Source organism: Dermacentor albipictus, chromosome 1 (genome assembly GCF_038994185.2).
Source record: "Dermacentor albipictus isolate Rhodes 1998 colony chromosome 1, USDA_Dalb.pri_finalv2, whole genome shotgun sequence".
NCBI lineage: Eukaryota > Metazoa > Arthropoda > Arachnida > Ixodida > Ixodidae > Dermacentor > Dermacentor albipictus.
Genome location: NC_091821.1, coordinates 396835477 through 396862232, shown reverse-complemented (window position 1 = coordinate 396862232; position 26756 = coordinate 396835477). Strand labels below are relative to the sequence as shown.

Sequence of the window (26756 nt, the reverse complement as noted above, 5' to 3'; positions counted from 1 at the left end):
AAGCTCCCGGCGCCACTGTTAGAGAGGGGACCTGCCGGCACGGTTACTGCATCAACGCAATGCAGTACTGCATCAATGCAACAAGTTGAAGCACGGAGACCACACGTGGCTCCAAATCTGGTGGCGCGCTGCGACTTGGAGACGTCAGAGAGCGATGACTGTACCGTTGATGGCAAGGGAGCTGCCAAGGCACGCAAAGGCAAGCTGTAGAATAAAACGAGGGGTCGGAAGAACCTCTCGTCGGGTAGCGAAGCCGAGAACAAGAATGGCGCATTGTCCTCGTTCGAGCCCGAGGAGGCGAAGTCTTACACTCTGGCGGTAGTTCCTCAGCGCCGGCCGATGGCAGCGGCAGCAAAGACAAGGATGACGATGATTCCAGAGAAAAGGAGGAGTTCAACGATGGCTACGAGAACCTCAGGGTTGCTTGAGGTCAGGTGCCAGTGGTAGTGGAAGCAGCACCGTTCGAGCGACTATCATCATCATCTGCGATCTTCCGCTCCTGTTAACTACGTGATGCAATGCCATGTGGTCTCAGTGCGGTGGAATGGCAGCGAGTGGGCAGCTGCTACCTCCAGCGACCTGCTGCGTGCACTCGTAATAACGAAGTCAAGGAGGAAGATTGGACTAGATGTGCCTCCGGGAATGGTTTAGGGCCTTCTGGTTCCTGCAAGACCTTGACAACTCGGAGGCTCCACCACCTGGTCTGCCGCATCTTTGGGAAGTGTACCTCTGGGAAGCCAGCCAGGTTTAGGGGCTCCGGGTTCCTGGAAGACCTTGGTAACTTGGACGTTGCCTGCTCCGCCGATCCTCGTTCTGTGCAGCAGTTTGCAAGGTTTGCCTACTGCCGGGGATGTGGTACCGTCACTGCAACCAGCTGTGGGCCAGTGCCTTTCATTGCTTTCGCAGAGGGAGGGGCAGCATGGAAACTCTGCCATCATCATCATCATCGGAGCCACCGCCATCATCGAACTCCTGCATCGAAGCCAGCAGTAGAAGAACTGGAGGACAAAGTGACTCGCGAGCGCGGGTGGTGGTTTGAGGCTCGTCTGGGCTGTGGGAGCCCACCGTGTGAGTTGGCATAGTACGGCCGAGTCGCACTTATCGGAGGCCTAGGCACCGCGTTTCAGCTTAGAGTTTGGAAAAGGGGCAATACGTGGTAGGTGCTCACCGTAGGTGCAAGGCATCGCAGACGAGTTCAAGTACAAGTGAGGCCCAAGCAAAGGCGCTAGAGCAAAAACGTGTACATACCCTGTACTGTCCTGGAGAAGTCTTGCGCTTGCTTTGCCTGTCGTGGTGCCACAGCTAGCAGCGCAAGTGCCACCACTGCAAACCTGTTCGTGGAAAAAGCCACCCCAGATAATCGTTGATAGCAGAAAGGGAGAGGCGTAGGCATGACAGAATAGGCAAACGCCCGCGCAAAGGTGCTGGGGTACACTCTGATTCCCACAACTTGCTGAAAGGAACTGAGTAGATAACCTCTTGTTTCCATTTACTGAAAGTTTTGTTGTGTAATTGTAGCCTAACAGGGTGCTAAATACACTCTAGCCTGAAAACCCATGCATTCGTGAAGAAATGGCAGCAGTGTCACACAAACTGGTATATCCAGAATAGAGAATGTCTCTTGTTTGTTTTTACTTGTTCGCCTACCAGATGTGACTTGGTGTCAAATGTGATCTCTATTTTTCTTCTCTCTACAGTTCTCAGTTTGTATGTGAGAAGACATACAAGTGCATCCCCTCGCTGTGGCGCTGCGACACCCAGGATGATTGTGGTGATGGGTCTGATGAGCCAGCTAGTTGTCCACCATTCCTGTGCAGCCCTGGCCAGTTTCAGTGCGCTGACGAACAGTGCATCCAGCCTAGCCAGTTGTGTGATGGCAAGCCACAGTGCACAGGGGGCGACGACGAACATGACTGTGGTAGGTTTACCTCTGTCTCACTTGTAAGGTGTCATGCTCATGCAAAAATATTCAGTGAAACAGTTTTGTTACATTTAAAGCAACTGCATATAGGTTTATTGCGATAACAATATATGGACACTCCAAGCGCATTGCTGCCGTTGCTGTAACGGTGATGTTTCGTATAAAGTCCAAATACGATAGCATTTTCGTCACGCGCTGTACGCTGTATGTGCGAGTGAAAGCCCCCATGGGTCAGCCAGTGAACGCGGCTTAATCTCGCGCACGAGAGAAGGGGGGGGGGGGGGGGGGGGAGTTTGTACACCATAAGTACATGGAGTGCTGGTAGCTTCGTATGCGCTGTGCTTTCAATGTTTTGTTTGCATTGCGGGAAGAGACAGCATGAAGGTCGATTCGCTCGCTGCTGCTACCGCGCTTCTTCACTCCAGCGTTTGACAGCGAGTTTCTGCAGTCATCGAGCGAGATGTGTTCATGTTTACCCTGTGCACCCATGACACCATGCTTTTTAATTTATTTATTAAGCGAATGCTTGCAGGTTTATACGGACAATGAAACTAATATTTTTACTTCATATGGCTGTCTACTAATTTGCTATCGCAATCAATGCTTCGCCTTTTGGGCGAAACTGCGACTTTTTTTATTTCACAGCGTTACTGTGTAGAATTGTATTCATCTTGCATCTCTTGCCACTTCAGAGCATGATCATAGTAAACTCTTAGGTAGCTGTCACGTGAAAGGCTAAACAAGAGCAGCAAAGAGCATGCCTTTTATCTGTGTTAATTATCTGGGCATTACGGTAAGGAAATTATTTGAACCATTACAAGGCATCGTAAATAAATGTTGGAAAGGTTTGTCATCAGTGAGAACACAGTGCCGTGACTTACATGCATAGTGGGCTGTGCAAATCATAAGTTAAGCCCACCAAGGACCAACCTCCAAGAGCGGTAGCTCAAAATGGGTTTGGTGTTGACACCTAGGCAGTACCTAGACGGGATGTATTGTTGATGTACTTTTGTCACTGTATGGCAAGGCATGGTTCCATGCGATAGCTGCAGTGTTATCATCGCAGAAACATGCGCCATGAGGTTTGCACTTTAATTCATAATCATGTGGAACCAATTTCAGCTGGAATTACGGCATGGTCATTGCACAGCATAACATGGACATTTTGGCACCATGTACCACCACGATGAAAATACACTGGCAATACTGTATTTATTTGAATATAAGGCCAGAATCCTTAGCTTCAGCATGAAAAGCACTTTGAAAGTTCTGCAAAAAGTAAGAGCTCCATCCATGTAGCCACAGCATGTATTTTTGCTGACCACACAACCTCAAGCTCAAGAAAAAATTTATATGCACTTAGCCTACAAATGGCAGAGAAATGGCAAGCTGGGCAAGTTGGTATGGTTGCATTGCAGGGAACCAGCGCACAGGCAACACAAACCAGCGAAGTGTTGTGTCTTTCTCTTCTTGGTCTAGGTTTGCCATGCACTGATTCCCTAGAACAATCACGAATGGGCAAAAACAAAACGTTGTATGTATTCCTACACTTACCAATACAGATGACATTAGCATCATTTATTTTCAGACATTGAGTTTAGTAACTACAGAATGTTCTGTAGCTGGCTACAGCTCAAAACAGTGCTCAAAACAGAACTACATCTTACAATCAGTAAGAATAATAGTACATTTAGCAAATGCGGCAGCTTTTGAACCTGGTTGCAACAGAAAAGCCTGCTCTGTACCTAATTTCACTTCCACATATGTAATATGTATTTTTTCCCACTATAGTGTGTGGGAGTCTCACCCGTGCTCTTGGGACAAATGAACGACAGTACAGTAGTGCATACAATCACAAGGGCATTTATTGCACCTTTCATGCACTAATGCCTGCTAGCCGAATCGCTATCCACAGAACATGCCAATGGGCACGTGACAAATCTAGGAAGTCCGACTCACCGCGACTGAATATCGAGCGGATATGTTCGCTCATGCTGGGCACCAATGCCATGATGCGAACGATCATGTCTCGCGAGATGGTCTTGCGGATGCAGGAATCGGAGCCCATGTGGAACGTCCGTGCTGCTTGCCGACCCCGTGCCAAAGAGGAAGAGCCTACTCCCTGTCACAGCTGCCTAACCCCGCCATTAGGTGGCACTAGCAGCTCAACACTCACACCATCTCTCAAAATGTGCTGCCACCAGACCGACCGCCACCGGCCCTAAGCTATGCAGATAAGCCAGATTACAGGAGATGTGAGAGCCATGCAGCGAAAACAACATCAGGGGACACGTAAGAGTCGAGTGTCCCCACAAGTGTATATCTTCTCCTCAAACAGTATTATGTATCAGTGAAGCTGTTAGCCTCTAGTTGGTTAGGATTTTCCATATCCGCAAGCACGGTGCTCACACTAAAATGTGGGCTGATCCCGTAGACAGTGCGAACAAGCAGGAAGCGCACTGTGTGCTGCTTGTCCAAGAGGCGTCAGACGTCATCAAGGGACATCATCTATGAAGACGTCATCGCGTGATGTCATGTTTGATGTGATTACGTAATCAGGCGATATTGTCACGGGACGATGCTGTTACTCTCATACATTCGAATTACAATCTGAAACTATCATGTCTGGAGCTTGTGTGTAAGTTGTACTTTACGAATTTTCTGACGCAACTTACTTTGAGAAATTCAATTCGTTCAATGATGCACCTGTCCTTGGTGGAGGGCCTAGAAAAATGAGGATATATGCTGCACTTCCGCAGATGTATGTATGCACACAATGTATCAGTCCTTGATGCTTGGCCGCTCTGCCCATTGCATCTGTTGCACAGTGTGTGCTGCAACCATAATCAACATTATGGCAAACACTGTCTAAAAACCGTACCTCCACCTAGCGACCATGGCCGCTCAGACAGACCTCTGCTGACAGCTGGAAAAGGGCTTTGTCTGCGTGACAGAAATATGTTTTCTTGTATATTCGAATTACAATACTTTACAAATTTTCTAATGCAGTCTACTTTGAAAAATTTAATTAGTTCAGTAAGGCACTTGCACTTGCCGGAGGGTGTAGAGGAATGAGCATGTATGCTGCACTTCCGCACACATGCATGTGTGTGATGTTCGTCGCTTGTTGTGGTGGTGCCGGTCTAACATTGTCTAATGTTGGTCCTGCTTGTCTAACGTCACCAACAGCTTCGCTGTACATCCACTTTCACCAGGTGGAATGCAGGCAAATTTTCTTTTTTTTCCCCTACAGTTCAGCAAAGTGTACCAAAGTTGTACTATTTTAAAGGAAAAATTAATTTATGTACATTCTCTTGCAGACAAATATACCTGTTTGCCAAGCCAATTTAAATGCCCTGGTAATGGGACATCACAGGCATACTGCATATCAGTGGCATCGCGTTGTGATGGCCACATTGACTGCGCAATGGGAGGCGAGGATGAACTCAACTGCCGTAAGAATTAGTTGTCTACTCCTTTATTAATACTGTGTGTGCTTTAGCATAATCCTGTGCACTGAAGCTATCATTACAGCTTCTCTAGTTACTGATACTGGCTCCTAGTGATGGTACAAGGTTGTGCCGTCTTACTGAAGCTAGCTAGTTAATTGGTTATTCGTAAAAATGAGAATTAAGATTGGCATTAAAAAGCAAACAATAACTTTACGCGGTATTTCATGACATTAGGCCAGGGCTAAGCAACGATACTTTGCAGATGTGTCATGACATTTTCGAGATCCTGAGGAAATAATTATTGAGATACAAATACAAGATACTAGCAAATCAATCGTATCTGATAACAATACTCGCCATTCGTTTCTTAAGATACTTTGATACATTAGTTAATTCCTTAATATAGCTGGACTACAGGGGCCTCTGTAATATTACAGGTGTTTACTTGCAAATTTCACATCTCCTGCAAGCAAACCGTCTTCCTTTCAAATTTCCTGTAGTTTTCTTTTCTTTTTTTTAATTTACATTGTAACCAATCATTATAACGTCATTCTACAACAGTTTTGGGGGCCTGCTGGCTTTGCATCAGGTCAACACAGGTATGCTGCTGCACAATCAATTATGTTTCCATGCCGTCTCTACACTCAGTACGATGCACTGCTTTTATCCAACCCCAAAGTGTGTCAGCATCCTATTTTGCTATGTTTTCATTTGTACATATTTGCAAATGTCCCACACTAAGCCTCAGTGCGTAATCAGTGTATTACGCACTGAATAGCTTGCACAAATTCTATGGACACAACAGTGGTCATAAACAATACGTCGTGCCTTGTACTTCTAATTTCTATACCTCATAAATGACAGTAAACATAGCCTGGACTATCGGGCTATTTAAAAATGACCCCCATAACATACCATAAAGTTGAAAGAATGAACTTGGTGACATGTGCCACTACCCCATTTCAAATGATATGCTCATATCTTCATTATTATCATCATGACTACAATATTGTGTGGTTGTACTAATATGCAAAGTGCAAGTAATTTTAAGTGAATGTTAAAGTTTGAAGTGGAGCAGTATGCATTGCTGATGATGGTCTTGCAAAGCACTCATCTTGATTTGACTTTGTACCAGTCAGATGAAGAAATAGTAGATCGTATAACACTAGATAATGTTTGAAATAATAGTTCTGTGAAATAACCGCAAAGTGGATAGAAGTAATTAATAAAAGGAAAAATCAGACATCCACCAAATCGTAGCAATTGCTACAATGAAAACCCATACGGTTTCCTTGAAAGAAAGCCTCGTAGTTGAAGACAGGACGCCCCGGACCAGGACGAATTTTTCTTCAACTGCGAGGCTTTCTTTCAAGGAACCCGTATGGGTTCCCATTGTAGCAATTGCTACGATGGGATCGATGTCCGATTTTTCCTTTTATTAACCAGGTAATGTTCCATCTAAGAGAGCATGCGAACTGTCTATAGCTGCGCTCACCTCTTTGGTAGAAACTTTGTGAAAATATGCTCGCAAACTGTGTGGGAGATATGGGTGAATGCCCACTTTTGACAACTCGTCTTTTGCATTCTCAGAAGAGAGCGTTGAAAAAACATGAAAAAAATGTTGGCATCTTTCAACAAACACTAGCTCACAGTGATAAAAAATGTGCAAATGTGTCACGAAATCAACCAGTAAATATTACGTTCATGGATGTGTGGACAGCATCAGAGGAAAGGGTGTTAAATCAAGGTGGAGCAACAACCTATTGTGTAGAGGTGATGAGGAGAAAACCAGCTATGGAACTATTGGCAGCAAGGACTTACGGAGTCACCATCTGTCGGAAGCGCCTCGCTTGCGTAGTATGAGGGATAACGCGACGCGCTCTTCATAGGTTTGGGTGTCGGCGCTCAATAAAAACACCACGCAGGAGCCCTCCTGGACATTTCTGTAAGTGCTCTCGAAGCGACAGAAGTGCTTTACTTTCAAAATAATATTCTTGGGCAAACAGAAACCACATAATGGTTTACATACGCTATCTTTACGGAATACATACAGTGAATGCCCACTGTGCGCGGTCGCTGCGATGGAGTCCCCCGAACCCTTGCATGAAAAGTAGGCAATCGCTGAGTGCAAACTATGTGAAATATGCTCTTATAGCGGGCTGTCTGTATAAAAAAATGGAGCATAACAGAATGAAGCCTCAATGCAGTAATCGCACATGTTCGCAGCGATCGACGGTGCCTCTGCATGCACGTCCGCCCACAATGTCTTGCTTTTGCTGCGAGCGTGTTTTCACACCATGCCATGCGCGTTCATCACCATCATCATAAGCATCATCAACAGCGGCAGCCTATTTTATGTCCACTTCAGGACGAAGGCCTCTCCCTGCGATCTCCAATTAGCGCTGTCTTGCGCCAACCGATTCCAACTAGCGCCCCCGGATTTCCTAATTTCATCACTCCACCTAATCTTCTGCCGTCCTCGACTGCGTTTTCCTTCTCTTGGTACCCATTCTGTAACCCTAATGGTCCAACGGTTGTCTAACCAATGCATTACATGACCTGCCCAGCTCCATTTTTTTCTTTTTATGCCAATTAGAATATTGTCTATACCAGTTTGCTTTCTGATCCAAACTGCTATCTTTCTGTCTCTTAATGTTATGCCCAGTAATCTTTTTTCCATCGCTGTTTGCACAATCCCTAGCTTGTTCTCAAGCTTCTTTGTCAGTCTCCAAGTCTCTGCCCCATTTGTCAGCACTGGTAAAATGCACTGGTATTACACCTTCCTGGTCAATGATAATGGCAAGCTTCCAGTCAGGAGCTGACAATGTCTGCCATATGCGATCCAACCCATTCTTATTCTTCTACGAATTTCCTTCTCATGATCAGGGCTTTTTGAATAATTGACGTAGGTAAATGTACTCCTTCACCGACTCTAGAGGCTGACTGGTGATCCTGAATTCTTGTTCTCTTGCCCGGCTGTAGGTCGCAGCATATGAGCATTTGACAGTACACAAGCTACCATTGTTACGTGGATGCTATCAGATCTGTTCAAAAATAATTTCATTATAACTATAGGGACTTCGACGTCTATGTGATGATGTACCATCATGACAATTCAACCATTTTTTTTTTTTCATTTCTTCTAAATTATTGGACGTCTCATTATCATTATTTCTCATATTGCATCGCACTGTATGTTTATTGATCTTCTCAGTGAGCAATTTCCCACTGCTTTTCCTTAATCTAGTATACATTCATTGTTTTGCGCTAACAAACATGAGCATATGCCATGCTTTTTTGTTTTAATTATGCTGTGCTTCTTACTGTTCCCTTTCCATTCCAGTGAACTTGCCAGCACCTAGCATCATTAAGTTCATAGATCAAGCATGCATGACATTAGCCAGGCAGCGCGCATGGGCAAGTGTCTCAGTGCGCGCTTTCTGTTACTGACTGAACATCGCAGCCCCAACGCCGTAGTAGAAATCTTCCTCGCGAAGTGCTTGCGGCACACCTGAGTTGTAGCCGATAGCTACTTGCCGCTCCTAAGCTTCGCGATCCAATCTTCACGTAGCTCTTGTCCTGCGGCTACGTGTGAAGGCTGACTCTGGGCTCCGTTGCGTACGTGCGGCACCGAGCTATAGCCTACGATATTGCACGCCTTAAAAGACAGCCAGTACCTATTATAGTGCTTTCAAGTGTTGTCAAGTGTACACCGGAAGCGGGAAAACCTACCCACTTAATCAGAACCGCAGCACAGGTGGGACTTCAGACTTTCGGTTTCAGCTTGCCTTGGCACTTCTGAAGCAGCCAATGCGGCCGCTGTGTCCACGTGATCCCTCATTTCACATCACGCCGAAGGCAGCGCCAGCATTTCCAGTGGTGCAGCTCGCCCCCAATAGTGAAGACAACAGCAAAGAACGAAATCAAAACGAGAGAAGTCATGATACTTCAAAGCGCTGAGTGCTACTATGCGAATCTATATAAGGGTATCTAATGCTCAGAATGTGGTGTAATAGGAGAAAATTTGCCAATGACGACTAATCTTTAGCATCCGCAACTAGCGCATGAACTACAGTAGAACCTCGTTGATATGTTCCTGTTATGTACGTTTTCTCGGCATGAACATTCGCAATCGAGAACACAAAAAATGACCTAATAGAGTTACGCTCATTTTTTACCAGTTCGTACGTTCTCGGAAAACACGATTTTGCGGCACCAACGTTCAGTCAGTCGCCAAACTGCAAATGTATGATACATTTTCCGGCTGCTAGATCCCATGTAAACAAGAAAATGTGCGAGGCATGCGCGATCGAGAACAGTATATAGCTGCCCGCCATGGCAGCTTGACCACAATACTGGCCCACCAGTCTCACATGAAAACATGAGCGTGCACTCAGTTTCTCATTTTGGTACCAGCAAATCTTCTCTGTAGTCATCGCACGTGGCATTCACAGCTGTCACCGCCAATCCTATTGCAATAAGCATCTTCGCCTGTCTGTCTGACAGTGCGTGGTGCCATCGGAAGCGTAGTGCACTAATAGGCGATAACCAAAATGTGCCACCGTTCCCTGCTGCAGACTGCGATCATATACATTTTCCAGCCACCAGATTCCTTGTGAACAAGATAAGGTGCAAGGCGTGCACATGATTGAAAACTTATGTAGCCACCCGTTTCACATGAAAACAACGGCTCACACAGTTTCTTATTCCGGTATTGTACCAGCAAATCTCCACTCAAGTTGTCCCACGCCGCCAAACCTATTGCCATAAGCATTTTCGCCTGTCTGTTTAAAAGTGCATGATTAGTAGTGCCATTGGTAGCGTACTGCACACTTTTAGCAGGCGATAATACCAACACGCCGTTGTTCTCTGCTACAGGCGGTGCGATTTGGGCATTACATTTTGATTTGGCGGCATCTGGCGTCACCAAGCAGCTCAATTTCATTTCGGTCTCCCATCGCCTTCTTAACTCTTTCAGGGTTAATGATGTAAATATACGGCACCGCGAACAAGTCGAAAATGGTCGGTGCCATATATCTACGGCGCCATCTGTACATAATTTGTTTCACAGCCCGTGGTGCCGTCGGAAGCATAGCTCACGCTACACGCCACCGTCTCCTGCTGGAGACTGCGATCGTATGCATTTTCCGGCCACTAGATCCCATGTGAACAGGAAAAGGCGCGAGGTGCATGCGATCGAGAACAGTATATAGCCGCCCTTCTCATGTGAAAACGACAGCACGGGCAGTTTCTTATTCCGGTATGAGCAGATCTCCACCTGGGCACTCACATGCCGCATTCACAGCTATCGCCACCAAACCTATTGCGATAAACATCTTCACCTATCTGTTTTACAGCGCATTGTGCGCAGTGCCATTGGTAGCGTGCTGCATGCTTTTAGTAGGCTATAATCCAAACACGCCGCCGTTCCATGTTGCAGGCGGCGCAATGTTGGCACCACGTTTCACTTCGGTTGCATCTGGCATTGCCCACCAGCTCGATTTTGTTTCGGTTTCTTGTCGCCCTTTTAAAACAACACGCAATAGAACAACAACAAAACATGTATTGGGACGCTGGAGCACCACCAGCTCGACATGCGTCGACATCTCCTGCTGCAATAATCCAGGCAACACCTGGCACTATGTAGATGTCAATAGTTGAGCCTGCCAAATTTTTTTAGTTACTTTGGATCATATGTATTCCCGGTTAGTACGTTTTTCGTGCATTTTTTTCCCATATCATATGAACGAGGTTCTACTGTATTCAGCACATTTCTTTATCATGTCAAGGTATCCGTATTTAGTTATTAATGAGGTAGTTGTCTGTTTAAAGCGGTGAGCTTTAAATATATTAGGACAAAGGTAAATGAAGCTGTTTTTAAAATAGCAAAACATGGTTGGAGTGCTGAGTAGAGTGAATGTGGCAGGGTGTCTACCAACTTGAAAAATCTGGAAATCTCGGGGATTCTGAATAGTCTGGAAATACTCAAGGAAAACTCGGGGAATATGTGCTTCTATCAGGAAAAATCAACTGTAATTTTATTGAAGGGGAACAAAAGTCGTAGTAATGCTGGCTCGACTAACAAAAAGGAATCATAAGGAATCTACTTTGACCGATTGTGAGAAGGAATCATGCAGGAACAGCATGAGAAATGGGGACTAAGACACATATAACATGAGCGCTGTGTAGTCCTCATTTCTCACGCTGTTTGGTTGGAAAAGAACTGGCAACATTGTGCTTAATAGTTGAAGACCATAGCATTGGCCATTAAGGGAAATTTTATCCCTCTGTTAAATATGTGATAATTAAGACATGTTGTCATTCTCTTTCAATTAGCATTGAAAAAGAAATACAGGTGAGCTGTTGTCTGACTGAAACATTTCTTTCGTTTGTTGGCTTCTTATGATATGACTAATAAAAATCAGGCACCTCAGTTAACCTCCTTTCTTCTCGTTTGAAACATTTCTTGCAGCACCAAAAACTTGTCCAGCTAATCAATTTAAATGCAACAACAGCCGTTGCATCCCTGACGTGTGGACTTGTGATGGAGACAATGACTGCTTTGATGGATCAGATGAACCACCTAACTGCGGTAAGCACCTTTACATTTTCACTCCCATTTATACACAATCTTAGCCTGACCCAACATTATCTCACCTTGCCTGTGATGTTACTTTGCATTGCTTTACTTGCCCTAGCTTAGCATAGCTTATCCTGATCTAGCTGGACCTGTCTAAAATTTAGGACTGATTAGCAGTTACCATAAAACCTTTTTGGGATTTTGAGCAGGCAAAAAAAAAAAAAATAACCAAGGGAGCCTCTTATCAGGGAGCCAGTTTCACACAGTTCTGTTGCGGTAATTCCGTACCTTCATAAGGTATCGCACAACATTAAGAAAGTGGCGAGCAGGCATAATGTTCAGGTTGTCTTCTCGGCGCCTTGCAAGTTGTCTAAGCTTTGTGCCATGAACCGATAGAAACACCCGGCTTGTTCAATTCAGCATCAGAAGTAGTTCATTGAATGCAGGATAAGTGTCGTCTACCAAATCCCTCTAAGCTGTGGTCGCAGCTATATCGGACAGACAGGTCGATGTTTCAGTGAGCGTGCAATGGAACATTGTCGTAATCTGCGCAAAAATTAAGAGAGCTTCCTTGCAGAGCATTGCAGAGACTGCACTAATTGCCGCCCTCAAATTCGACAAAACTAAATTTTTGAAGTTTGGAAAAGACAGGTTCAAGCAGGAGATTGTAGAAGCCTATTTCATCAAGAAAAAAGGGAAACAAATGCGTCAGCAGGCCGTCCATTGTGCTTAGTGACAAGGAGACTACTTTTTTAGAAGGTTTCATTTAGGCCTCATGTTAGAGTGATTTCATTTAGGTTTTTCTGCCTGTCTTCCTTTTATTTATCTAGTTTTTATTTTGTTGACGATTTTCTAGTGGCTCTTAAGCCTTTGTTGTTGTTGTCGTTTTTTCTTAACACAGGCACTGTTCTTTTTTAACACAGGCACTGTTCTTTAGACCTTTTATCGTTCAACTGTTATGTCGATTTCATTGTTTGTCACATGGTTTATTTTTCGCATGGTCACACGTTTTATCAATTCTTTAGGGGAGTGACTATTAGAGATTTTAGTTTTGGCGCAGACGCTGTACTTAGACGCCTTTATTCATGTCTTTTCGTGTTATTCATTGGTCATTATTCCCGTAGTCATGCAGGTTTTGTCACTGACTGGGTCTTAAGCATTTGAAGTGTGTTATGTTGTGGATAGTTTGATAGTGAAGCATAGATGGTACTTCTTATGTCTCGTTTTTTCTCCCCGTTGGCTTGGAAAAGACTATGCTCGACGAATTGCTTCCCATGCAGCTCCAAGGGTGGCTCTTGTTCGCTCATTTGATATTTTGTGCCAGATATGATTCCTGAGTGGTCGACAGATTGCTGTGTTTTACTTCTAAAGTTTCGTGTGTGATTCGGCTTAATTAACCTACATAAGGCAGGCTTGTTGCGGAAATAAACTTAGTTGTGAGTGGCGGCAGTCCTGTCGTGTGCATTCTTTTTGGGTCCTGGTCTTCTGCGCCTTGCCTTTACTAATTCAAAAAGGAAGCATGCCGCCACTTTTTTGAAGGAGCTTGAGCTTGAGCAGGCTGATGCCAAGATGCAGGTATCCCACATCCAAACCAAGGTAAACTCTTTAAAGCAGTGAAATGCAACACCGAGGCATTGTGCGAAGGCTGAGGGTATGTCAGAGCAGTTGAGGTTGACACACCAGCTGTTGAGAGAGAACCTCACTTGTGACAAAGTTCAGGCCTCATGCCAATGAGTTTGCTGTCATTTGATAGAAATAGCTCATACTTGAAAATATTTGCTTCTGTATGCATCTCCTTTTTATTCGTATTTGAGAATGGTCGACTCAATTTGCAGTAGCTTTTACCGTTTCTTTTCGACGATATTTTCTTCGCTGTTATTTTACTAGCCCCTCCCTTCTGTTTTCTTTTGGAATAAAATAAACGCTACTTCTTACTATTCAAACTCGATTAAGTGTTTCTTTCTTTAATTTTTTAACATAGAGTAACAGCATCGGCCGACATAGTGTCAGCCTGTCTTGACATAAGACAAATTTTTGAGTTACTCAGGGAATCTTGCAATGGCACCCAGGGAAAACCTGGAAAACTCAAGGAATTTGAAAATGTCAGCTTGGTAGACACCCTGTCACACAGCATCATTGTGACCATAACGGGTACAGCAAAATGACCACTATTCTGGTCTCTGCGGATTGGGTGTGCATTTGCACAGATCAACTCTCCGTGTCAGTCATAGAGGCAATATTTGGTAACTTCTGCCATTCCCTTTTCTTTCAGCTGACAGAGAGTGCCCTCCAAATTCATTCCGATGCTCATCTGGCCGCTGCATACCCCTGGCTTGGCGTTGTGATGGTGACTACGACTGCTCAGGTCGAGAAGATGAAGGCCCTTCATGTGATGAAGAAGCCATGAGCTGCCACCCATCTTACTTCCGTTGCAACAATGGCCGATGCCTGCCTGGCCATTGGCAGTGTGACTTTGATGATGACTGCGGTGATGGTTCGGACGAGAAGGACTGCCGTGAGTGCACACGGGTTACTTCGGCTCGCAGATTGACTGTTGTGTATTTTTCTGAGATGCGTGAGCGGAAAATCTTAGCAGCGGCCATACAAGTGCTCATTGTGCACTGTAGGGAAAATGTTAACTATCACTTTCAACCCTGAACTGCAGGCACGGTTCTTGCTTGAGCATCGTTCTGATGCACCGAGACTTCTCTCTATAATTAAAATGCAGCTGGAATTAGTAAGACGACTTATACTTGGTATGCAACTTTTGTGCTAAATCGTTGGTCTCACAGAGTTTCAAAAACAGTGGCATTCACTGGGATTACAAGTACAGGTAAACCTCGATATAACAAACTTCAATATAACAAAATTCTCGATATATGAAGTATTTAACTTTTCATAACCTCTTGTCCATAGAACACGATGTATTTTATGTATTTAGAACCTAAATATAACGAAGCGTGTTTGTATATGATTTCAATATAACGAAATATCGCTTCCGCTGCAAAGGAATGCCCAGACAATAAATGTAAACTTCCGCGGATGCAGATGATCAAATGATTCACTTACAAGCTGCTGCTTGCAAATGCACCTCTCAAATCGCACGCATCACGATGAGAGTGACCGCCAAAGTGGAGCCGCATCATCCATAAACAGTCCAAGTGCGATGAGATCCTATTGCTCCCCACGCACTGTGTGCTTTAGGTGCAAGTGAAAGTGGGCGAAGCTGAGACAAGATGGTGGCTCCACGAGTGGCACTTTCACACGTGTGCAAAGGGAAAGAGGGGAAGAGGAGTGAGCTCACGGTAATGCAATCAAGTGTGTGTGAGGGGGAGGGGGTTGGTGTGCGTCTTGGCCATGGCTGTGCATGGCTGTAAGCGGAGCTGAGCGCATACACAGCCACGCACCTTACTTTAGAGGTAATCTGCTGCGTGTGCCAAGAGCGAGCGTACCGAGACGATGTAGTATTGTGTAAGCTGTTTTCTCGCGTGTTTAGTATTCTAGGTTGCGTAATCTAGAGTTTCGGTGACTCATTGAAGCGAGAGACAGATAAAGCATTTGCTCCCCACTGCCAGCGCTTTTCATTATAGCGTCAATCCAGTGCGGGTGACGCTATCAGCCGTGGAGGTGGAGTGCATGCGAAAGCTTCGTTTAATTCGTACCGCTGATGTGAAGATATCATCGACGTGGCATGAAACCGTATCATTCGTCGCCGACTCCCAGATTCATCAAAATTAATTGCTTTCTCATTCACATTTGCTTTCTTCGATTGCCCGATATTTCAGAAAATTCTGTGGCCCCTTTTCGTGTAAGGAAAACCGATTGACAACTGCACTTATTTCCATAAACGGTTGAACTTCAATGGAACGAAATTTTGATATAACGAAGCAAATTGCCGATTTTACCTACTTCGTTATATCAATGTTTAACAGTAGTTGTGTTTGTACCATCTCGTAAAGAATTTAACAAAAATTATTGGTGTGCTTTCTTTCTTCTTGAATCTCAGAACGCCGAAGTTGCCTGAACAACGAGTTTCAGTGTGCAAATGGGAGGTGTATCAAGGCTTCCATGCACTGCAATGGAGAGTTCAACTGTGAGGATCGCAGTGATGAGGCCAACTGCAGTATGTATTTCCTTTGTCTTCTGTTTCTTTTATTACCATTCTAAAAGACCTGGATGTTAGTGTTGTCATTGCTGGTTGTCACGGTCTTTCATTTTGGTAGTAAGGGAATTGAAGGTCTCTTTAATAATCATGTGATACAGAGATTGAAAATTAGAAGTATTGCAGTCGGGCATGCCTGTCTTCATAATCACTGGAGTTGTCACACTGTCTGTAGCAGTAATTCTGTTCTTGCTGTTCGTAATCTGTCTTCTGCACAAGGCAAAAGTTTGAAAGATAAAAACAAATACAGTCAAACCTCAATATAATGAACCTCAATTTATTAACAAAATTCACAACATAACAAACTATTTTAATTTCTCAATTTTAGTTCCGTAGAAACCCGTGTTTGCTTTTTTGTGATTTGACAAGGTAATTTCATGATGTTTCGATTTAACGAAATTTTTGGCCATTTGATGCATGTACTTGGAAAGCCTGTAAAGTGCTTTGTAAATTGTAACTGTAAACTGCACACGCTGGTGGTGGCCGAAATATAGCATGAAAACTATAAAAATGTTGGCTGAGGCAAAAGTTATCTCAAGCGTCCTTCCGCATGAATAATTTGAGCGGAAAAAAAAAGCCATCATAATGGCGTCGAGGAGACACCGCTGCACATCTGTGTCCTGTCCACAGAAATGCACACTTATCCGCCATCCCCCTCTAGTACATGCTTCTCCTTCTCGCACGCGGGCCACACTCCATATCTATGAAGTAATGTGTGGCAAGTTCAAAGGCTGAGCCGAGACAGTTGTTGCTCTGATGCGCATTGTGTTACCATGTGTCTAGTGTTGGCGGTCCCGTAATCTAAAGTTTCCAAGGCATGGTGCAGTGCAAAGTGTTTGCTTGCATTGTGACAGTGAGTTAGTGGTCGTCAAGTCAGATCTGTTCATGTTTACTTGAGCACGTGCAACAGTGATAAAGCTAGGAACCTTCATGTAGCTGTCTCTTTGCTATCGCCATCAATTCTCAGCCTTTTTGGCAAAACTGTGACTTCTTTTTTTTTTTTTTATCAGAATGAATACCTGTATTATCTTTTTACACTTTTGTTTTTAATTTATGGGTTCCATCTGTTGACAGCTGCAGCCACTAAGTGCAGTCAGCCGTGGCATTCAAGATTTACAGTGCTGTGCAATGCAACTCTCGCAAATCTCGGATGTCATGAACCCACATCAATACATTGCTCTCGTTGCAACTTGCACTGCACACGCTGGCACTCATAACTTCGCTATTATTCCCCAAGTTTCTTGCGATTTGTTTATAAGTGCTTACTGATAAGATACTATCACCTAAGAATGCTCTGCTGGGAATTTTTTACTGCTGAAGCTTTAAAAGCTAGAATTAACGAAATTCACAACATAACAAAGTTTTTCGCTGCAAGTACAATTTTGTTATATCGAGGTTTGACTGTATTTTTACTGATGTGTTACAGAGAAGCTCGAGCAGACTTGTGTGAGATGTTGAAACCTCGTTTCTTTATTCCTCCGCCTTCCCCCCTTTCGTCCTTAGACTCAACATGTCGTTCTAATGAGTTCTACTGCAAAGTTGTGGGCCACTGCATTCACAAAGAGTGGCGGTGCGATGGCGATGTAGATTGCGCTGATGGCTCAGATGAAGAAGGTTGCAGTGAGTACATTGTTCATCTCTCTTTTCTTGCTTTAGATCCACTCTGTGTTAAAGACAAGGGCATAATGTAGAAGGGATGTGTGCTAAGCAAGACCACTCTTGCTTGCCTGGCACAATTACATTCTCAGTTTTTACAGAGCATGGGCTCAGTGTAAGATTACAGGTCACCAACTGTCCCCTGCAGCTATACTGTTTGCAGTGATTTTCTTTCTGGCTAAGGCTATTATTGCCTGTGAATAGCTTACTTGTAGGAAGGAAGAACCTAATGGGGCACATGTCATTCAACACACTGCAGAACATACTGTCCTAGGAATTAGTTTAGAGTCCAGAACCACATTTTGTCAAATTCAGGAAATGCATTTGACGTTAAAATAAAACATTTCAGAAGTACTTTGCAGCTCAATGTACTTCAAAGTGTTCAGCAGAAGCAGAGTTTTGGCAGTCAGCGATTGCCTATGATCCCCTTCGCGGTGCTTCCGTTCTTCAATGCGTTGCACTGCAAAGGCTACAGCAGAGCGGGACGCTGCACACAATGCTCTGCCTACTGAATGTCACCGTGGCCCGCAGTCCAAATTTGATTTTGAGCTGTTTACATAAATGTCACTACTTTCAATTTTGGTGCCATGACATGCCAAACTAGGAGGCTATCCCTCAGCTTATGGTTGAGTTCACGGTGTCTCATCCATTTTCTGCACTGCAGTGTACTAGATTGCTACGCGGAGCTGTTCTCAAACCAAGTGGCATGAGTAGCATGTTTCTTCTCGAACTTGTCTCTCCAGCTATCACACAATTTCCAATGATCAAAGTTGGGGTCGATGGTCCGATGGCCTATGGGAATCTTGCATATGACGATATATGCAAGCTGCCAGCAGCTTTGAAATGGCTGAGGGGAAGGCCCTGTTTGAAAAGAGAGTGTTTGAGAAAAAGGTGCACACAACAGTAAAATTTGGCTGAGATATTCACAGCAGTGGATGCTATCCGCAGAGCATGTTTTTTGACCAAGCCTGAGACGCCGTTCAGGAGGCCTTTAATTAAGACTAGCCAAGCAGTGTTACTTCTCTTAGCAACATTATATGCACTAGTACTATGCTAGCATAGTACTATACGTATCTGCATAATAATTTTTATAATGAATACTACCACGACCCTTACCCCACTTGTGCTGCAATTATTACAGGTTTCTTAAACACTGGATCAGAGAAAACGTGCTCAGTTTAGCCAGATGCTTTAATGAGCTATAGGAGAAGATAATCATTATATATCGTCATTCATTTGATGCAACTTTCTGACAGTAAATTTACACTCACTGTCTTTTAAATTATATGGCTTCATGTGTAACAGGTTTTTCTTTGACTGGTTGATGATGCATAATGTTTGTTTCCCTTTTTTTTCAGACATAGCATGTAAAACAGGAGAGTTCCAGTGCCAAAATGGACATTGCATCACTAGTGCATTCCAGTGTGACAATGAAGATGATTGCGGAGACGGTTCAGATGAAGGTCACCAGCTTTGCCGTAAGCATATTTTTGTGAATGACATGCCTTCTTTTGTTAATTTTTTGACAGAAAGGTGAAATCAGAGAGTTATTACATAATATATTATACAGATTGCCTAGATGGCACTATAATATTTATGGGGTTTTTCACAGTAGCTATTCTGTAGCATGGAAATAATGAGAAGTGCAGACTGCATGATACGCATAGGCCTTAATTTATCCTGTAATTTAGTCACTCTCTCTAACATCAGAGCTGCAAAAACAGGGTATTGCCTTCTCCTCCTATGCAAGTAGAATTTGCTCCGATAAATGTTGTGAATAAAGTGAAGCACTAGGTTAGACTGCAAGAGAATTTTTGAAAATTTTCTTCTCAATAACTTAGAGTTTGTTGTCTAGCAGGGTCTGTGAAATCAGAACACATGCACAATTCCTTGCAACAGTGTTGACAGCAGTGTAATACTGCCTAGTCAACAACAAACTGTGAAGCGTGCCAAGCAGAAGCATGCATATTTGAGCCCACTACACAGTTAGGCCAGCTGGATATCAGTCGAAAGCCTGTACCTTCCTTTTGTTGAGGAGCTATCACACTGGGTAACATGATGGACACCACAGCATGCAAAGAAAGTGCTATCCACAGTACTGGCAAGCCAAAATAAGAAAACTTGTGATGATGCTTGTTATTGTTGTGTACCGATTGTTTAATAACAGTAATGTGTGGTCTCTATGCATTATGTGTAAAAAGGGGGCACTATTCTTGGTAAGAATAGTGTCTCTTTGATAGAAAAAGGCAACGTTCTGAATTTCATTTTCAACATTGATACAATGGTATCTACAAATACAGTGAATAGATCAAGCAGCGTGAGTTCTAACAACTTCAAGTTCCAAATTTTCCTCTATACAGTCCAACCCACTTAAAACGATATTGGTTTTAACAACATATTGGTTATAACAATGAGAAGCTGCTGCACTGTCGACTTTTGTATGTTTTCCATGGTGAAATAACCCGTTTACTACAATGCCCCGAAGCCGCATTATTGGTTTTAACGATGAAGTCTGGCTGCTTGGTGTCCGAGCCTAAAGGTAGTGGAATGCGAAATCCTTGAAAAGAAAAAAAGAAAACAAGAAATTCGAGCCGCTGCACAATGGGCTGCTGCTCCAACAGCTGCCGCGCGCTCATTTTCCAGCCATCTCCGCGCGGCTCTCTCCCGTTGCCCTTCCACCCCTCCAAACACGAATGGGCTGCGCCCATAGCTCTACACTACCACACCCTCTGAAACACAAAGGGACCGTGTCAAATGCGCCGCAAGCATATTGCTCGCATGTTGCTCGCTGGCTCCTCATTCAGTGCGGTTCTGCAAACAGCTTATTTGTTTATTTGTAAAATACCTTACAAGGCCCCTACATGGGGATTGAGTAAGGGGGCATACAATCAAGTACATACAATAACAATAAAAAAAACATTAGCTACATAAAGCTGCATATGAGTACAATAAAAAGGAACTCTATAAGTTTGTTACAAACGTATAACAGTGCAAGAAAAAGGTAGAAAAAATAACACAGAACAGTGAGTCTGATATTAATGGTTAACAAGGGTTAAGTGAGTTCAGTGAGTGCTTGAATTTTTCGCGGTCAGTTTCCGCAACTATGTTGTCGGGAAAGTTGTTCCAGAGCCGAATGGCACGTGGGATTGCCGACCAGTTAAATGCCTCTGTTTTGCCATAGATGCGCGTGAAGCTATGATGATTGTATAATCTGTACGACGTGTGCGATGATGTTTCTAGGTGTAGATAACGTTTGTTAGTGTGGTGGGCGTATTTATGAAATAATGACAAAAGGGCTATGTCGTGACGATTACTTAGCAGCTGAAGTGAAAGGTGAATCATTATTTGAGTTACGCTAGAACGGTAGTCATAATTTCGGGAAATGAAACGTGCGGCTCTATTTTGGATTGATTCCAACATGGTAATGAAGTAATTTTGGTGGGGAGACCAGACTGGAACGGCGAACTCAAGTCGAGGGCGAACAAATGTTTGAAATGCCAGTTTGCGGATAAGTGGAGGTGAGTTCCGAAGGTTACGTCGTAGGTAACCCAGTGATCGAGAAGCACTGGCACAGATGGTGGTAATGTGAGAAGTCCAGGAGAAGTTTGTTGAAAGATTTACGCCTAGATATTTAAATGATGATGTCCGAGATAATGGGACATTTTTAATAAAGTAAGAATAGTCCAAGTTAGTGTGTTTGCGGGTGAAGGACATCACTTTACACTTTGATGAACTTAAAGTCATTAGCCAGGTGTCACACCGATTAATAATTTGGTTAAGGTCATTTTGGAGGGTCAGGTGGTCATCGGAGGTGTTAATAATCGCTAAGGTGTTAATAAGGTGTTAATCATCGGAGGTTAGCTTAATCGCTCTTGTTCGTTTTAGTTGGTTGTGTCGAAGTTGTTCCTGGACTCCCCCCCATTTCACAACTCCGCTTGACTTGCTGTCGAAAAGGAAGATGGCTGATCCACCTGCTGATCATTGGCAAGGCACGCCGTAGGGTAGGGCAGGCTGCCTCAATGTTATCCTCACAGGAGGCCCGGCATCATTCAGTCCCTCCGGGGCTTCGTTTTCGCAAGGAACTTTCTGCTGCACTATGTGGAGCGCTTGGATGCCTTGGAGAAGGATGTCGGCAAGCTTCACGTAAAGCATGCATGGCTGAGGAACATAGGCTTGTCTCGTGCAAGCCAGTGAGAAGTATGTGGCGAGATGCTTGTGACAATCTCTCCACACCGTTTCTTCTGGATTTCTCAAGCTGACAGGGTGCCGCAGCAGTCTCCTCGCAATTTTTAAAAGGTCCCTTTTGGGGCCGCCAAAGTGATGCCTCGGCGGTGCTCGCATATCACTTGCCATCCGTGACAACTCTTTGCAGTTGTTCAGTTCAGTTCAGTTTATTTCCTTAAAGGCCCCCATTTCAGGGGGTGTTACATAAGGGGTTGGATTATATTTTGTATAACGAAAAGAAACAGCAAAGATTATTTACCATTAAAGAATATCAGTTACGCATTCTTGAAAAGTAGATGATGTAGCGATGGAGACAATGTCATAGGGTAGGCCGTTCCAGTCTGTAGCTGTTCTAAAAAATAATGAAGCAGAAAATGTAGTAGTGTGCAATGGCGGACGGGCAACTTGAAATGGATGACTAGTGCAGTAGGATATGCGTGCTGTGACTGTTATATACAGTGTTTGACTGAGAGAAGAATAAAAAAATATAAAAACTCGTGAAAAAGGGCAAGGCTAGCCATGCGGTAGTGATAGGAGAGGGACGGTAGTCCGGATTGTGCTTTCAAAGATTAAATACTGACGTCGTATGAATATTAGGAATGAATGAATCGAGCGGCACGATTTTGAACAGCTTCCAATGCTGTGATTAGATACGCTTGATGCGGGCTTCAGATGGCAGCTGCATATTCTAATTTGCATCTAACAAGGGCTTTATACGCAAGCAATTTAACATGTGGTGGAGCAAGGCGAAGGTGGTGCTTTAGAAAACCAAGTGTTTTGTTCAATGCTGAAATGATGTTACTAATATGGGGGTGCCATGATAAATTGAAAGAGAGGATGACTCCTAGATATTTATATAATTGTACTAGTTCAACCGATGTGTTAAAAATTGAATAATCAAAGTGATAGGGATTGTGAAGGCGAGAGAAGGACGTGACTTTACATTTGGTAGGTTGAGAGACAGCCAATCATTGCACCAATTTAGTATGCTGTATGCTGTATGCTGGAGGATATGCTGGTCATGACAATTAGTAATGGTGCGATAAATGGCACAATCATCAGTGAACATTTGAATACTACATATAGGAATACTACAAGAAACATGCAGGAGTAGGTCGTTAATATATATTAAGAATATGAGGGGCCCAAGAACAGACCCATGTGGAACACCTGAGGTAACTGGGAGGGGTTTGGACAGATAGCCGTTAAGATAGAATGATTGAGAATGATTAGTTAGGAATTCTTCAATCCATTTAAGAATATTAGGATGTAGGTTCAGCTTCGAAAGTTTTAGCAACAGACGGCAGTGAGGAACCTTGTCAAAAGCTTTTTGCAAAATCAAGAAAGATGGAGTCGGTTTGCATGTTACAGTCAAGATTAGTGTGCAAGTCGTGAAGGAATAGGGTTTCGCAAGAGAAGCCCTTACGAAACCCATGCTGGATGAAAAAGGATGAAAAAATTCGTTTGTATCCAAGAAGTTAATAATTTGGGAGTAGATGACATGTTCCATGATTTTACAGGGCACACTAGTTAATGAAATGGGGCAGTAATTCAAGGGTGAGTCTCTGTTACCTGATTTGTAGACTGGTATGACCTTGCCCGTTTTCCAATGAAGCGGCATAGTTTTTGAGGACAGTGACTGTGAAAAAATGAGAGATAAATATGTTGCACAAATTGATTCCACATTTTTCAGGAGCTTCAAATCAATAAGGTCCATACCAGTCGACGATGAAAGCTTCATATTGTGAATTATGGATGAAATGCCTTCTTCGAAGAAGGAGACAGGCAGCATGAAAGTTTCTAAGTTAAAGAATGGTGACTGTGAAGGCGCGTCAAGTTGAGTAGTGAAGACAGATGCGAATGCATTGTTAAATATTTCTGCACAATCGTGATCAGTAACTGCCTCGTGTGAATCGTTCGTCAGTGTAATATCAGGAGGATGCATAGGATTGTCATTCAACTGGTGTAACTATTGTTATAGCAGTGCTATGCTTTAACGCCGACAGCCGCGGCTTGTTACACACGATCGGAGCGCCCAGGAAGCAGTTAAACGAGTGAACACAATCAGCAGCCAGGCGGAGGAAGGTGGTGGGGAGAGGCATTGGCCTCCCTGCCTATATAGTTTTCTCATATCAGCTCTGCCATCCCCCTATTTTGATTTTTTATGCAAACCAGTTATAGCAATTATCGGTTATAACAATGGAATTTTCGTGGCACTTGACTATTGTTCTAAGTGGGTTCGACTGTAGTGTGTTTGCAGGAAACTCTAGTGGTAAGAGCAACTTGACTTTTTTTAACTGTTCTGTGATGCTGTGACCTTTGCAGTGCATTTTGCATGCCCACCCGGGAAGTTCAAATGCAAGAACAGCCTCTGTGTACCAGGGTCAAGCGTGTGTGACGGAAAGGATGACTGTGGTGATAATTCAGACGAGGACAGCCCTCAGTGTGAGCCTTCACTTCTACCTGGACGAGGTTGCATTGTCTTTGCATGTGCTTGAGTCAGTAAACTATTTTAACAATAGTGCTTGTTAAGGAAAGAGCTGCAGCCACCAATGTCATAACTGTCTCATGCACGGCGGGCACGTAAATTATATTGGAGCTGCAAAGAAGCCATTGACACTCAGCTTTTCCAGGTCGTCTTCCTCACTAGTACGGACAACGGGCAATGCTGTTCAGTTTGAGTGATTTGAGAAGAACCAGCATATTCAGCACAACATGCCTCATGGCCACCTGTAAAAAATGGTGGGAAAAATTTAAAACGGAAGGCCATCACCTGCGGCATTACTAACCACATCACGAGGATAAGGCATCATCATCACACACTTTGCATGTGCCTGTTGGGAATTTAATGCGACACTTCACTGGGGAGGACTGGAGCTGTTCTGTGTTCACAATTTGCAAAAGTTTGGTCAGGTAGGCTTACAGAGGCCTTCCAACACATTTTATGATATCCGTGAAGTATGTCTGGTTAAATATAAGGGCATCTCTTTATCAATATTTTTCAACAGTATGTCATTTAGTGTGCTTTGGCCTGCATGAATAGACTTTTTGGCAGTCAAGTGCTGTCATTGCTGTGCCCTCATCACTGTCTTCCCCTCCTTTTGTCATTCAAACTGCTTGACCATGCTTCACTCATTGTTAAGCTGAGCTTACATATTGGCATGACTTTGAGATCACGTGGTGCGACTGTTGTGTCAGCCAATTCCAGTGAGTTGCAATGTACTCAACAGAATCTTAGCTCAACAATTACAATACCTAATTCATTTCAAGCCTTGAGATGCCAGCAGACAAAGTTTCTAGCTTTTCCACAGCCAGCCGACCACAGTGGCTTAGTGGCTATGCCGTTGCACTGCTGAACTCAAGTTTGCGGGTTCGAGACCAGCTGTGTCAGCCGCATTTTAATGGGGGACTGAAATGCAAGAATGCTCGTGTCCTTAGATGTAGGGGTGCATTAAAGAATTCCGGAAGGTCAAAGTCAATCCGGGGTCCTGTACTATGGCGCGCCTCATTGTGATTTTGGCATGCAATAACCCCCCCCCCCCCCCCCCCCCAATAAATTAATGTTGGTAAGCGCAGTTTCACAACAGGACAAGAGAAGACACCGACATGCGGGACAAGCGCTACTTGCAACTAATCTTAATAGATTAGAGAGTAGCGCTTGTCCTGTGTGTTGGTGTCTTCTCTTGTCCTGTCTTGAAACTGTGCTTACTAGTATTCATTTATTAAATACGAACCAACTAGTCCAGCAACAAATTTTGTGAAACCACCCGATATGTTATTTATGTATGTATGTATGTATGTATGTATGTATTGATTGATTGATTGATTGATTGATTGATTGATTGTCCCAGCTACCTTGTAAGCTACTCTATGTGGGCACATTTCTGCAGAAATGTGCATTTAGAGCATAGCTTAGCATAGGACAGTATGGTCATATACACCTGTGTGCTTCTGCAGAAACTTTCCTTTCTCTTTTGTTTACACATTCTGTTCTAAATTGATTGGAAAATGAATGTTGTGCTCACTTTTTCTAGGCCATCATTGTAAGGCACACGAGTTCAAGTGCAAGAGCCAGCGATGCATAGCAAGCAATTTTTTCTGCAATGGAATCGATGACTGTGGTGACGGCTCTGATGAAGACGACTGTGGTAAGAACTCAAATATATCAGATATCTGCATTGGTGCTGTCCTTCAAAAATGAAAGTATCTTTAATGCAAAGGCATGAAACTTCGAAGTTTAGAGTTTGAATGAACATCTGAAGGTCTGAGATTGGCTGCCTTGCTTCTTGGGCCTGAGAGTGCCTATTGTCGTGTGTACTTCATACCATGTTATATAAACTCAGACATTCTGTTCGTGGCCACCCTCATATATTTAGTTTTTCCGACACTGTAAAATAAATAAAATGAGATATTTGATACTGCTTCTCTCTTCTAGACACGGGACCTTGCCGATTTGGCACCTGTTCCCACACGTGCAACATCAAGAAGAATTCAAGCCACAGCTGCAGCTGTGCTCACGGTTTTGTCAAAGACCACAGACGCAACAATTCTTGTGTGGCACAGGGTATGTTCATATTTACTTTGACTGCAGGGCGTGTTACTGGAAAAATATGTGTGAGATAAAAGGCTGGTAAGCCTAAACGAAGAAAAGCAAGAAGGCTCTGACTGGTTGGCTATGTGCAGCCACATGACACTAACTGCCTTAGCTGAGATACTCTAGCTAGTGAAAATATTAGAAGGAAAAAGTAGCAGGAATGTGAA

General features: G+C 43.7%; 1 protein-coding gene across 2 annotated transcripts in view; it reads left to right on the top strand.

The window, feature by feature from the left end:
- Positions 1–26756, top strand: part of LRP1 (LDL receptor protein 1) — a 207062-nt gene that overhangs the window by 151134 nt on the left and 29172 nt on the right. For both annotated transcript variants that reach the window (XM_070532085.1, XM_070532084.1), the window contains 10 exons: positions 1698–1918; positions 5242–5376; positions 11846–11965; positions 14226–14468; positions 15960–16076; positions 17619–17735; positions 19130–19249; positions 24321–24440; positions 26030–26143; positions 26431–26559. In XM_070532085.1, coding sequence (XP_070388186.1) covers positions 1698–1918; positions 5242–5376; positions 11846–11965; positions 14226–14468; positions 15960–16076; positions 17619–17735; positions 19130–19249; positions 24321–24440; positions 26030–26143; positions 26431–26559 — 1436 coding nt within the window. The remainder of the gene's footprint in view (positions 1–1697; positions 1919–5241; positions 5377–11845; positions 11966–14225; positions 14469–15959; positions 16077–17618; positions 17736–19129; positions 19250–24320; positions 24441–26029; positions 26144–26430; positions 26560–26756) is intronic.